The sequence below is a fragment of the Lepeophtheirus salmonis genome, chromosome 6 (assembly GCF_016086655.4).
Source record: "Lepeophtheirus salmonis chromosome 6, UVic_Lsal_1.4, whole genome shotgun sequence".
Lineage (NCBI taxonomy): Eukaryota > Metazoa > Arthropoda > Copepoda > Siphonostomatoida > Caligidae > Lepeophtheirus > Lepeophtheirus salmonis.
The window spans coordinates 18,989,616-19,004,475 of NC_052136.2; the positions used below are offsets into that span (position 1 = coordinate 18,989,616).

The 14,860-nt window shown below is 30.9% G+C and overlaps 1 protein-coding gene across 5 annotated transcripts; it reads left to right on the forward strand.

Moving 5' to 3' along the window:
* The first annotated feature begins 995 nt into the window (after positions 1-995).
* Positions 996-6,447, forward strand: LOC121119734 (SIN3-HDAC complex-associated factor). 5 transcript variants are annotated; one of them, XR_005864833.2, is made up of 5 exons: positions 996-1,215; positions 3,207-3,308; positions 3,387-3,812; positions 3,877-4,331; positions 4,651-6,447. XR_005864833.2 is itself a non-coding variant. In XM_040714492.2 (4 exons), the coding sequence occupies exons 2-4, from the start codon at positions 3,235-3,237 to the stop codon at positions 4,169-4,171; spliced, it is 795 nt and encodes a 264-aa protein (XP_040570426.1). In that variant the 5' UTR covers positions 1,000-1,215; positions 3,207-3,234; the 3' UTR covers positions 4,172-6,447. The 5 variants fall into 5 exon arrangements, 2 of the variants coding, with proteins under 2 accessions (XP_040570426.1, XP_071745781.1); XR_005864832.2 differs by having other exon boundaries at positions 1,008-1,215; positions 4,617-6,447; XR_005864831.2 differs by having other exon boundaries at positions 1,023-1,215; positions 3,877-4,368; positions 4,617-6,162.
* Positions 6,448-14,860: the final 8,413 nt, after the last annotated feature.

The following is a 14,860-nucleotide window of genomic DNA, read 5'->3' on the forward strand; positions in this document are numbered from 1 at the left end:
ATGTACACCACATATATTTCTAATATAAATAACATAATAAAGCTTTATTATTAAAGTCAATAGGACGACGGATGTCTGTCTAGCTCTTTAAATAATAGAATGTCTTGAGTATTACTAATATTATTTCCATGTCAGTTATGTCAAGGCCAAGATTGTTCATCATAAATAAAGGGATTGCTAAAAAAAAGAGAAGGTCCAGGCCTCCAAGGTCACAATTCTTTATTTCTTTATAAAACAACAGAGTATTATAATCATATAGATTCATCAAGTTTGTTACCTACGTCAGTTTGATTTATGAATAATTCAATTTATCGCCCTCAACCATATATGAAGAAATAATAAACTTTCGCCTTAATAGAATGTGCTTCTATATTTATGGACGTCATAGCTATGACATACATTGCTGACGTCATACCCCTCTCATTCATTTTATTTATTATTTAATACTATTGCGCTAACAATAAGTGAAGGAACAGATGTACGTTTTTATGGATCTAAGCCTTCATCCTTTAATAATATTCTAAATGAATGATTAAAATAATGTTATTTGCTCTATCCCTGCATATATTATCAATCTAAGTGTCAAACTCACAAATCTCAAGTAGCATACTTTCTTTTTTTGATACGCAAGGAAATCTAACTATTATTTAGTTCTTATAATAATAATATGACCTATATTTTTGACAGACAAAAAACGTGGTCAACTTGCAACGGTTCTTTAATAAGAAAAAAACAATGCTATGACGTATATTGCTTCTCATTGGTGGTACGTGTAGTGGTGGTGGTAAGTGAGTGGTAGTACATAGTAGTCGTAGTAGTAAAGCAGACTCCTAGTAAACTTCTGTCAAACAAAAAAGAAAGAGAAACAAAAATTAACGGCGACACACATTATTATTTTGACAGGTTGTGAAGTCCTCCTCATATAAAAACGCCTTTTCTGCCTTGTATATCCAACCAGCCAAATCCTGCCTTTACACGCCTTTGAATAAAAAGGCAAGCGTTTTTTTGCGCCTTGATTCGCTCCTCCTGAAAAACGAATAAGTGGAAAATGTAAAGAATAATATTCCTGGTACTACTTACGTTAAATTCGTTAAAGGAACAGGAGCTTGACTCTTCGGGACAACGTCATCATCCAATATATATTTGTGAGCAAGGATTTCTACAATCACAATCTATTAATTACCAAGAGGATACTCAACAATCAATTAACTCTCCGTAAGTTCATTCCATTTATTAATAAGTTGCTTTAACATTTTGAAGAGGTGTTCAAGGACAAGCGATCTGAAGGTTCTTTTCCTCAAGGTCTAGGTATTAATATTTTATTTAGAATATGGAATAAACGCCTTGGATATAATATGTATAATATATATATATACCCATTAAGCTGTTCTACGCCTGAAATATTCGCATAAGCACCTCCGTGAGCCTTGAATGACCGTTGGGCTATTATATATCTCGTTAAAGATTTGCTCCACAAATTCATAGTGGCTGTAAAAAGGTTTCAAAGAATAGAATTCCCGGAAATGAAAAAAAAAAAAAATACTGAATTAAGACGAAGAGATGATAATATATATATATATTTATAAGAACTAAGGCTTGGCACACCGGTATTCTTTATTATTTCTTAATAAATTGGCGAATGCTCTCAGGCTTCTACAAGACTACAGTTCACTTCTAATGTCTATTAATAAATGTATATTATAGAAATGAATCATAACCTTATTTTAAAACTCATTTTATTTCAATTATAATTCCTACATAGATATTTAAAAACCGTAAGAATGACGTTCACTATTAGACATTATAGAATTCAAAGCAAGTAGTTTCCTTTTGATTTTGTTCAAGTGTACAAAATTGTTTTTATTGTGATGCCATCTGCCTTTTCAGCATTCATAAAACTTAAAAAATAAGCAGCTTTGTCTTCCCCATGAATTTGACTTCCTTTTTATACGCTAGATAGAATAATACACTTTATTTAAATACTAAAATATTTAAATTTTATGACATCACAAAAACTGTGATCAAGTGTCAACTTTTGTATTATTTTAAAATTTTAATTCTTATATTTTTTTCTAGATAAGAAAAAAGAGACATAACGTATTATTCTATCTGTTATTTGCTAAGTTATAATCAAGATTATCATCCTTGATGATGTGTTCAACTATTAATCAGAGAATGGGATTTTATTATAGTAATTGGAGTTATCAAATAAATAATGATTGACTTTTTTTAAATGTAAATTACAATAAATTTCCTGCAAATCTCGGGTATTTATTCCTATAATATCTTACGAGTGTAGCAAATTTTATGACAGAAGCATTTTTAACCTGTGAAAAGGAGGGGGGGGGGAGGTATTACACAAACGTTTACACGTGTTTAGTTAGTTAACTTTTTAATATTTGAGTTGAAAGTAGTTCCATGCTTCGTAGAGTGAGTGACATACTCCTTATTTTCAATATTAACGATAATCATTATAGATATAATTTACTAAGTAATTACATTTCTTTTTTATTATATTCAAATATATTTTTATTGGATCCTGAGTTTAGATTTTTGATTCAGTGCACGTGTACTTGCTTATGTTTTTATTTCAAAGTATCAGAACAATCTATTTACTTCATATATTATTGTTTATTAATTATCTGTGTCAATGTTAAGAGTCTTAATAGGTCGACAAATTTTTTTGTTCAAGGTTGCACCTTTCTTCTCAAGATCCTATTGCCTATTTCTCATAATATTTTTAGTCTAATTTCTTTGTTCACAAAACGTGGGGCCTCATCTTAAAGCAACAGAGATATACAATCAAAGAAGGGGGAAATGAGAAAGCTCTCAATCCATTCATTCGTGCCTCCCTCTTACCATTGGCCAAAATAGCATTCAATGTCTACATTTCGATATAATTTGTTTATATATATGTATACAAATGAGGCTTCATAAATATATTTAATGTTGCCAAGGTTGTACGATGTACAATAACTCTTAGTTAATAACAACATTATTTTGAATTTTGGTGCAACTGAAAATATATATTGTAAAACTAGGTCAAGGCTTTCCTTTTTAAATGGAGCAACATTTTGCCCGTCTGAGGTTCTAAACAAATGTAACCAATGGGACCAACAAGTCGATTTTTTAAAAGACATTATTTAAAAGCATTCTATTTGTGTAATCCTTTATTAATTAGGAATTTTCTATTTTGTTTTTATTAGGTTTTAATTATTTACTTTATGATCAAAAATGTTTGCGTTTCATAAACCAAAAGTATTCCGATCAATAAGTGGATGTTGCATCTGCAGGGCCAAGTCTAGTAGGTAAGAGGTTTTGCTTGTTTGTCTAAAAAATATATATATCAATAAATATATATCTGTTTCTTTTCTATTTTTTCTTAGTTCAAGATTCACGGATAGTAAAAAGTATGAATCAGTTTTCCAAACCTGTTTCAACCTGGAAGAAAAACGATTTGGTGAGATTTGCAATGCTTGTGTCCTTCTAGTCAAACGTTACCTTAAACTCCCAGCCGGATCAACGCGTCATTGGAATCATGTTGTTGATGCAAGGAGTGGGCCTGGAATTAAGTCCTTATCGAAAGCTAGAGCGAGTAGACTTAAGCAAAAAGCAAAGGAATCAAATCAACTGAACAAAGAGAGTGTGTTAGATACGAAATCCGTGTTGACATCTATAGTCAAAAAGCAGCGTTTTTCTTCTTCAAGGAAAAGTACTCTTGATATAAGACACATTCAACCAAACACTTCACCAGATCTTGGAAAGGATTCCCCCTCAGTATCTGATTTTTTGGACATGAGCATTTGGAAAAGGTTGGTAGTTATTATTATCTTATTGAGTTAATTTCATTGAAATTTGTATTTGTTATTTAATCAGGCAAAGTGTTTGTTGTGGAACGATATTCCGTGGACCTTATGGAGAGGTTGTTATTGATCCCCGATTTCTTAATCCATGTGGCACATGTAAAAAGAAAGGTACTAATGAAAAGTCCAAAAAAAGTTCTTCTGATGAAGAAGACGTTTTAGATACTGATGGAAGCGCAGACGAGTCAATTAGTAGTAGTGGTAGCGGATGTGATGCAAGGAGTCCAAAAAGTTGCGACGATGACGAAGGTTTTTTTGATAAACCGGCATCAAGTTCCTCACCACCTACTAAAATGGAAGTAGCATGATATTTACCTAAAAGTCATTACCTCTTGTTAGCTAAATTATAAATCATCCCTCATTAGTAAGAGATGATGATTTTCTTCAATTTTATAGTTAAATTCATAGATGACCTACCTTCATGCAACATATCCTGATATTTAAAACAATTACTATGGCTCAAATTTTGTATTTATTATAATTCCCTACGTGTGCATAACTTCAGGTGAACATTTTACAAATTCTTTTTATATTATACATAAGTCTAATCCAAAGTCCAATGTTAAATCACAATATTTTTTTAAAAGTATTTAACTTTATAATAAGCATATTTACTTGAAGCATTGTAGATCTTATTATTGGCTGACTTAATTAGATCAGTGAATCATGATCTTAATATACATATATAACCGCCACAAACAAAGAAAGATGATCATCTAAAAGTTATGAATCGAAATCTCATATTTTTACCAGAACCTGACTGAATATGTTTATCTTAATTTCACAGTTACATTTGTATTTTGAATCTTGAATCGTGTTGTCGACTATCTTAAAAACACTGCCATTTTTTTTTTTTTTTTTTTTTTAATATTTGTTATAATTATTACTTATCCTACAAATATCTAAGAGCAATGATGATATTTTCAAATTCCATCTTTATTATTAGTTTTAATGCAGAAAATATTATATCATTGTTTGCTTAAACTAATAAGTGATTTAAAATTTTAACACAGAGACTTTTTTGTGCCAAAACGTTAAACATTCATATTTTTATTGAAGAAAATGATAATTATTAGTATTGAATTACGTAACTAATAGGACTTTGATCTGTGCTACTTTTTTTTACAATCGAAGTCTAATCAGTAATATATATAAATATTTTTTTTCCTCCCTTGCTAATTCCAAAGATTATCGTTCCCTCCTCCAATATTCCATATTCCACTGAATAGGTGATGAATGTGTTGTCAATTATTTCAAGGGATGATCCTCATAATATACTCTTGCAATACTGATTTAAATTGGCACAATTTTGTTCTACTTTTATTATCTATTTTTATGCTCAATGTTCTGAATCATTTTTGTTTTTTTTAAGTAATCCGCTCACTCGAATATAATTTGAGTAAAGGACCCCTGAAAATGTTTGATGATTAATATTTATTATTATTATTTTACCTGGTTTATTATGTTTGTGATAGTTAAAACCTATGGATGACTCTATGTACCTTTAATATGGAAGTAAAATTAACTCTCCAATAGAAATTAAAATTTCTATTAAAAAAACAAAAAGTTTAAAAAAATAGTAAAATGACGATTATAAAACATAAAACACTAAAAATAGTAAAATAAAAGTGAATGTTTAAAAGCAAAGGTTAGGAATCAACCCTAAACACTTTTTTAGTCAACTTTCAATATCTGTTTGTTAATGAAAAAAATATATGGAAACTTTAAAAAAAATATTTATTACAAAAGTATTTCTATATATTTGATTTTTTCTTTTAATAATTATAAAAATGGTCTATATTTTGTATTGAATATTAATTTATTTTGTACTTTAAAAAATAATTATTTTTTGTAATACCCGATTTGATGAACATGCTCGATTATTATATATTTTTTGTATAATTTTCCATCTTTACCCCACCATCAAAAAAATTTGCTGAAAATTCACAGAATTCTATTTTTTTTTTTTTTTTATATTAACAGTTTTAAATTTACTTGTTCCTGATATTTTTAGAGGATTCGCACGAAAGGAATCAATTTTTTATTTGTCTTTACTCAGTTGGGTAATATGAATTGTGATCAAATTATGTAGGAAAAATTACATTCGATAACAGATTTATTGTAAGATTACTAGAGATGTGAGACTCGTCGAAAGATTCGTGAGCCCCAATTTAAAAAAAAAGTAAAGCCTTGTAATCTGAAAGATACTTGTGCTTTTAATAAGTATTTCTCCCTATTTTGAAAATTCAAACATATTCTCAAGCACTATACTTTATTTAGTGATATTTTTTAGTAGATATGTCGTCTATCAAAGTTACCAACATATACTTTTCTTCTTTATTTAAGGCCGAGTTACCACGTCTATCGTATGTGTACACGTCTAAGTGTATATTTATGAGGTAAACTGCATTTACACTCACGAGAATTTAGACATTTTTTCCATCTTTGGTCTTCTCTCCAACATATACTTTTTTATTGATAGTCACAAAGATATATATGAAATCAAAAAGTAAAGGATATTAAACGTTCATCGTTAAAAACTATCCAGACAAGGTTTCGGATTTTTTTTTTTTTCTTATAAAAACTAATCTTAAAGACTGATATCTTTCCCCTACTGATTAAAATACATGATTTTGTAAGATTCAATTGGCGATTTGAATTAATCCTTTTTGTACTTTTGAAAGAGGCTCTTTTTGACCATTAGAACGGTTAAGTGTTTGAACTTTTATAATACAAAATAAATCCCAATTTGGTCAATTTTGCGTGCGATAAGATTACCCCATAACTATGAAAATTAGACCTAAAAGCAAATATTTAAAACAAAAATAATAATTCATGTATAATAGGGTATTGAATGTTTATCTATTGAAACTTTTAGTGTAGTTAAATTCATTTTAACAAAATGATTTTTATGAAATCTATCTTTTTATATACCTATGCACATTCAAATCATTTGTATGTACTACGTAACGAATTAGGAAATTTTGATAATATTTATATCATTTATATTATAAATGTATTCTTTGTTTTATTAGATTATAAATTAAATGTATTTAATATAATGGATATTTTATAATTTTATACTTAAAAATCTAGGATAAATTCTAAAAGCTATATTATATTATTGTATTAATACATATCCATTCCGTTAAATAATAATTATTTCAACTGTTTTTGGTAGAGATTTAGTCATCACCTTTCCTTCATATAAATTTTTTACATTTTTATATTTATTGATAACTATCTCTTATTTTTTCTATTACCTATAAAAAATTATGTACTAAAGAATACTTGTAAAATATTGTTTAAAAAAACAAATAAAATATTTAAATCTTAATATAGCACAGAGGCGTGGACTGCAATTGCAACAAACTTTGACCTCATCCCGATCTCGTATGAGTATAAATCGTCTGTATTTTTTAGCTGAGACGCTTCTCTGGATTTGGTAATCTAAAGTATGCATTTTCTTTTCTTCAGCTGTTGTCATTATTATTTAACTTTAAGTAGCGAATTTTATTTTTCTGATACATTCAATTCTTTCAAAACCTGATAGAACATTCATATGTGCTCATAAAAGACGTAGAGTAACCCCGAGGTTTTGCTGCAGAATTATAATTGTAAGTCCTTCTTGGACTCAGGGTAGAATTGAAGGTTGACATCAGAGTAATTCTATCAAATGTCCTTGTTTATTTCCTTCTCTCTTGTCACAGCTGATTGTATCTGATCTAATGAAACGTCATGACAGCTAAGCTGCTCTCCTCCAAAACATTCATCAAGTTGTCAGTCTTACCATTTTTATTTTCCGTTTATTATCTTTTAAACATGCCAAAATACACACGGTTTTCATCACGTACGAGTTTTTTTCCCCTGCTCTTGTAAGAGGATAAGTGACTAATAAAATAAACTTTTGTTTGTTTTCATTTTTCGACAGTTGTCGAGATGGAACAAAAAGCTACTAATCATTCATCAAGTAATGTTCTGCTAATTTGAAATTCTTTAAACGTAAATATTTCCAGAATCAATTATGCTAGAGTGCTACGAGGGGTGTATGGTTAGGTTCAAGGAAGATTCGCCTTGAACGTGTCTGCCTTGTAACGCTTTCGTCTTGTGAAACTTTTGGGTCCATTATTAAATGATTGTGGTATAAAGGTTGGGGTAATAACGTTGCGTGGAAATATCGTAAGTTCTAGATTAGTGCACTTAACTAAAGAATAAATCTAACTTAATGCATCAATAATTAACAAGATTTTCGGTGTTATATCTGCAATCCATCTAAAATATTAAAGACTAAATGAGATAGCTTATAGCGATTTAGTAATAAATATAATTATTATTATATAACTACAGATCCCAGTTTTGGTCTTAAGTTTAGTTTCCCTCTCTCTATTTGAAGGAACTTAGTGAGATGGAAATTGATGACTTTATCCTTCTGTATCTCTTGAGGAAAGGAACTTTGATGAATGATGATATTGTCCGAAATAAGTTTATAAATTATTGCCCATCAAAGCTATCTCCGGTTCCAGCATCCTGTGGGGGATTCTCTTGATGCCTCAGGAAGATTAGCAGATCAATTGCATCATTTGCTTAAGTTCCTTAGAAATTTTATCATATATTTATATTTTCACATATACATGTAGACTTCCACGAACGAGGTCCCCATCTTGATATATAACTCTAGTACAATCCTTGATGTAAGTAGAGTATCTCTGCATGGCATTTTGATAAAGAAATGGACTGCATATGAATACCAATTATTCTTCGCAATGGACCGTAGCAGTAGCATTCCATGATTCCTTCCAATATACTTTGAAACCTACGTATTAACGATCGAAATTATCTATCTTGTGTACCTTTTTGTTTCTAATTTCTCAAAGCTGGAATACAACAGTAAAAAAGCAACTAAAAAATAAATAATTAAGAAGAAGCATTGTTCCCGCTCTATTATTATCCAAGACAAAAAAGGCTCAAAGCAAAAACGTTGCAAGGTGAAAGCGTTACAAGGCAGCTACGTTTAAGGCAACAATGTTCCAGGCGAATCCTCCTGACACGGTATGTTTGAATACACTAATTTTATTTTGGGGGTAATTAATTAATTCAAAAGAAAACAAGACTAATATTATTTTTGAGGCATCCTCTGACAATTTCGATGCACTTTTGCGTCGATATGATATCCATATCTCTCATATCAGTCAAAAAGTCACCGAACCTATTAGGCCTCTTCTTTGCTCCTGACGTTCTCCTGTTGCTAGGGCTCGCTTGATTCTCTCTGGATGTTGCTATACAGTCTGACTCTAAACCCTTCCTTCTCCTTAGGTATCCAACACACCGCGGAACACCCCTCATTTTCTTGCTTGGGATTACACACTGTCTTTGCTCCGGGGTACTGTTATACCAATATACGCAGTAGTAGATGGATGTTCCACTTCTTACGCCCATGGCTTTGATAGTTCTGTGATTACTCTTCACAATTCCACCTGAAGGTTTGTATGTGCATCTAAATGTAATATTGTATTTTCGTTATCACAAACAATTTCTTCAAGAGTTTCTTCTGATTGAAAACTTCACCTATTCTTTGGGGCACTTCCACTTCATTTTTGCTTCCCAACGCTCTCCATATAGCGAATCTACTTGCCCAACAATCTACGATGGTTAAGAACTTATTGTATCTGACATGAGTAAACGTCGACGGAAACTCTTTGCCAGTCTTTTTCCACTGATAATGACGCACCCACGTTCCTCTTTTGTCCGGGGTCAATTGAATTACACTCTTGCACGATTTCACAACTCTCCCAGCCTCAATTTTCTCACCATGGGCTATCGAACTTATAACACACCACGCTTCAAATGTCCCACTAATGTCCACCCTCCATATTCCACGGGATCTAAGACTCGCATTTTTTTATTAATATACTGAAACATTTCAATGGTGGCTCTAAATATCTCCTCGTTCCATGGGCCCTCTCTGCACTCTCGTCACAACACTTGAGGATATTCTTATCCAACCGGGTAAAGGAAAATGGCCCACTAATTTTCCACAGCACGAAAATACTTTTCTTCTTTTCATCCTTTCCTCAACTCCCATATCCAAATCCATTCTCCTGGGCCTCCTCCACCTCAGCTTGCCATCCTCGGCCTTATATACTTTGTCTCTGATATCTTTTTATATGGCTTCGTTTCGAGTTCATATATTTTTGGAGGTTTATGACAGTCCAAATCAATTATGATGTCGTTATAGTAATGATCAACGGTCTTTGACGCTTTTTTATACTAATAACGGTCTATAATTTTAATGGTAGATTTATTTTCACAGTGATAGACATTATATGAACAAAAAAGAGTTTGGAGGAAGAAAAATGGTAAGTATAACCCAGTGTGCCGGAACCATAGGGTCCATTGGCCTCCCACTTAAACAGAATTTTATAGTTATCAGAATTTTATAAATGACCTCTGTTATAAAAAATTTCAAAAAATAATAATTTAATTTCAAAGGCTATTCGTTCAAATTTAGTCTTTTCCAGAAAATTATAACTCTAAAAAGCTTTTGTGGGCTTCCCTGATGACATATCAATTATATAATTTGCTTCCCCCCATCCCCACTTAGAAATATATTCCGTCGTCAGCGGTATAACCCGAAATACCGTCCCCATTGTCAAGCATGAGTGGAAAAATTATGGTTTAGGTGTGGGAATCTACTCTCTGCATGGGGGGAAATGAAGACTTTACTGCATGGAAGGGAGGATAGACGGGAACATTATGTAACCTGGAAATCTTGGGAGACAACTTCCTTTATTTACGATAGGGCACTGAAAATGAGTCGTGTAATATGTCTTCCAACATGACAATGAACCAAAACATTCGCTTATGGCTACAAAGGAGTTACTCCAAAAGAAACACATTAAAACCATGGAGTGACCTAGCAAGTCTCCAGACTAGTGATGAAAATCGGGTGAATTTTTAAATTCGCTATTTGTTTTTGTTGTTTTTTTGAGTCAGCAAACTCTGGAGTTAATATTCTTTTCATAAATTGTTGTCATTATTATTTAATTTCTGAGGAGTTAACTTCCTTATTCACTACATGAAACATACATTATGTCACAAAAGTACAGAAATTGTTAATTTAAATTGCCCACGCTGAAGGGTTTTAAAAAACATTTTTTTCTAGGTCGGCAGAACTGTCTCTCATTATGATGCTAAGTTTGAACGCGATCTGTAAACAAATTTGCTTTTAATAGCTGGATAAGTCATTCTACCTCACTAGTGTTTCACGATTTTTACATTGAAAGAAATTATTAAAAAAATAATTTAGCTTAAATTTTGTGTTGTGTACAAAATTTTATAACTGGTGATGAGAAGTGGGTCTACGAGTATGTCATGCAAAGAAGCCAATAATTATCAAAATGGAGGGAGAAAAACGAGCCAAATTCGAAAAAACCATGCCAAAGTCGCTCAACAGTCAAGTTGATGCTCATTATTTTCTTTGATATCTACAGTCTGGGGGATCATGAATTCGTTCCAAAAGGAAAGGCGATCAATAAAGAGTACTATTTAGGCGTACTAAGGCGTTCGTGTGAGAAAATTCGTAAAAAGGCACATAATTATGAAAGAACAACTCGTGGATTTTATACGACCACGTTTATAAAGCCACGTTTGTGAGCTAAATCAAAGCCAACACGCACTAAATACAATAGCTCCACCTCCACATTCACCTGATTTAGGTCCGTGTGACTTTTTCTTGTTCCTCAAATTAAAAATTGCCAATCTGTAGAACCCGTTTTTATTCTATTAAATCCATAAAACTAAATTTGTGAAAGGAGCTAAAGGTCATTCCTAAAAGTGCCTATAAAAAATGTTTCGAGGACTGAAAAACACTTTAGCATAAGCGTATTGTATCCAATAGAGATTACTTTGAAGGCAACAAAATAAATTTTAATGATTAAATGTGAAATTTATGTTTTATTTAACAATTCCTGGTACTTTTTTGACAGACTCTATCATGAATATATATGGAACTGGATTGAACATTTGCATGTGACGGAGAGTAACCCTAAGAATTTGTCGCAGTGTCATAATTGTAAGTCTTTGTTGCACTTCTGAGTAAAATTGAGGATCGATATTGGAGTTATTCTAACGTATTTCCTTGTTCATTTCCAACTCCCCCTCGTAAGAGCTGATTGTAGCTGATCTAATTAAGCGTCTGGACACCTGAGCTGCTCTCCTTAAGTTTACAAAATCCATAGCTATTCACATACAATTTCAGATAATCAATTTTATGCTCCCTTGCATAATTTACCCGATTGACTAAATAAAATTCTAGTAAAAAGCAAACATTCCTTAATTTGGGGGACTATAGCCACTCCAGCCTACACCCTACGGACACGACTGGCCATAAAAAACTGGTTCTGTTTCTTATCTCATATCTTTGCCCACCCCACTTTAAAGTTGTAGTTACACACAAGGCTAATTCCTAATTCCAATCAAGAGACTACATATTATTATAACTTGAAATTTTCATCATATCAATTATTTATCAATGATACTGCAGGGAGTTTAAATTCAAAAATCGTTAGCCGTTAACAAAAAAATTATTTTTCTCGGAAAAATAGTTCAAATATCAAACTTTTTGAATAAAATTTCAAAAAATCATAGATATTTATAGAAAATTATATTTTTTGGAAAAAAATTCAAATATTAAATTTTCAGAAGAAAAATTTGAAAAATTTGAAAAAATAAGTTAAATTTAAATTATGAAATTTGTTTGAAAAAAATATAATTTAAACGCACTATCATGCACAATATCCAATGTACTTAACAAAGTACTTTAGTGTACTATTATTTTATTCTGGAGGAAATTTTGAAAAGTATTTTGAGGTCATTACAATTAGTTCATTATTGACATATGCATTGCTATCAGAAGATTTAAAAATAAAATGTCGTAATTGTGGGGTTCTTATAAATAAATTTGGCTTGTTTTGATTATTACTTCATTAATGATAAGATATCAAACTCTTTGGTGGGTAGGTAACTTATTATATAATGTAGTTATCTAGAGCCTTTCCTTGTGAAAATAAGTGTGATTTGTTTCAAGTCAATATACTATTTACTAAAGTAAGTAACTTTTGTTTATTAATAATTGTTAATATGAATATGTAATGTTAAATATATGAATATAAGTTGCGTTATGAAAATTTTATTGTATAACGTAGTTTATTGTGAGCAATAATATATTATTTTTGTCAATTCTTTTTCGAAATATTAGATAAAAAATGACTTTGATGTGCAGAAATCCTTTTTTTTTTTTTTTTTTTTTTTTTTTTGTAGAAGAGCAATATATTTTAAATAATGGAGTCATTATTTTTAGGGTAAATTATGGCATTTGAATCATCTTGTGTTATCAGTTGATATATTTTTATCAAAATTCCCTCATTGAAAATAAATTTGGGATACGTAAACCTTAGTACAAATGCGTCTATTGCAACAAGTGTTGTAATGGGACCATAGAGATAAAATACATAAAGTGACGATACTGGGCAATAACAAGCGAAATCCTTTGACGCCGCGACAGCAGACAAGTGAAAATTGATAGTTGAACAAAACATACGAAAACAAAGCACGGCGGTACCTCGCTTAAACAAAAATACCCTATTTATTTTGTTGTCAGCTGTGGATTCCCTCTTCTTACTTGCTACGTCATGGATATTTCGTAATCTATTCTTTTTGATGAATAAACGAAGCAATTAGTTATTTTACACTTCTGCTCCGTTTCCACGTTATTATCTTTAGTATATCACAAAACCTTTCTTCCAAAAAGAAACAGAAATAAGGCCCAAAATTATCTAGTAGTTATTCCAATAAGTCAATCATACCAATTAACCAAAACCCCGTTTCAGAACATCAATAAAATACAAGAAAAGAATAAACGTAGACGATTTATCGGAGAATTGTTCCAATATTTGGAAGATTTTGTATAAGTTTCCCCTCTGGAGATACAATTATAGGCCACAAAAGTCGGCATTTTCAACCTGGGACTATATATATACACCAAAAATTAGGAAATTTTAAAAGCAATTTTTATTCAGTGTCATTTTTGATGGCAAACTTTTAACGCAAAAGTTGGTAATTCAACAATTTTCTACACTTTTTATTCAATATGTCCCCTCCATTCTGAATGATGGGTTCAATACGGTGATTAATATTTCATTTCTAATAAGAAATTTTGGCTATCGTATACAAATAAAAATGCAGTAAGAAACGATTCAAGAAACGGGTCATGAAATTGAAAGAGAGTGAGGAAACTCCCACAAGGAAAATATATGCTTTTTTCATTAAGTATTTTAATAGTAGTACTAATTTATTATTTAGGTTTATGAGGAATCTGAGAATTTGTATCATAGATCTAGAGGATCTTTAATACTTTTGCAGGATCCTAATGAAAGATCATTAATTTATGTTATAGTCTTATAATAATAGTAGACATGCAACTAGGTCTACTATATAAATCTCTTATTTTACATATTTTTAATTAATATTAAAGAGACTATAAGGGAAAGAGGCGTCATGTATATCAATCAAGAAGGGTTTTTCTTATCTCAAATTCTGATTCTTCTAAAATTGTACATGCACTTTTTCATCTCTTGTGCTGTTAATTGTTCATACGTCTTTTCACTAAAATTCATCATATAAAATTTAATACAAGTCATTGTTTCGGACAGGGTTATGTATTTTTCTTTAAAATGAACCATTACCATAAACTATGAACTAAACCAATAGTTCATGGAATCGGAATCATATGTATGCCCTAAAAAATTATAAAATATATTTTAAAACAAAAATACATACCCCTAATCATCTATGAAGGGTATTTATGTTCTATATTCTTTGATCGAGGTTGCGTGAGTCCTGAACATAATTCATATTGAAAGTTTTTGTTAAAGGACTCTAGGCAAAGATTAGATACTTCAGGCGAGTAAGGTAAGATTTAGTAGTTCTCAATTCTGATT

Excerpts from the sequence above, each read along its gene's own strand:
- LOC121119734 (XM_040714492.2), top strand. The coding sequence starts at position 3,235 with ATGTTTGCGTTTCATAAACCAAAAGTATTCCGATCAATAAGTGGATGT. Across the intron at positions 3,309-3,386 it reads TGCAGGGCCAAGTCTAGTAG|TTCAAGATTCACGGATAGTA; the intron begins GTAAGAGGTTTT and ends ATTTTTTCTTAG. Across the intron at positions 3,813-3,876 it reads GACATGAGCATTTGGAAAAG|GCAAAGTGTTTGTTGTGGAA; the intron begins GTTGGTAGTTAT and ends TTATTTAATCAG.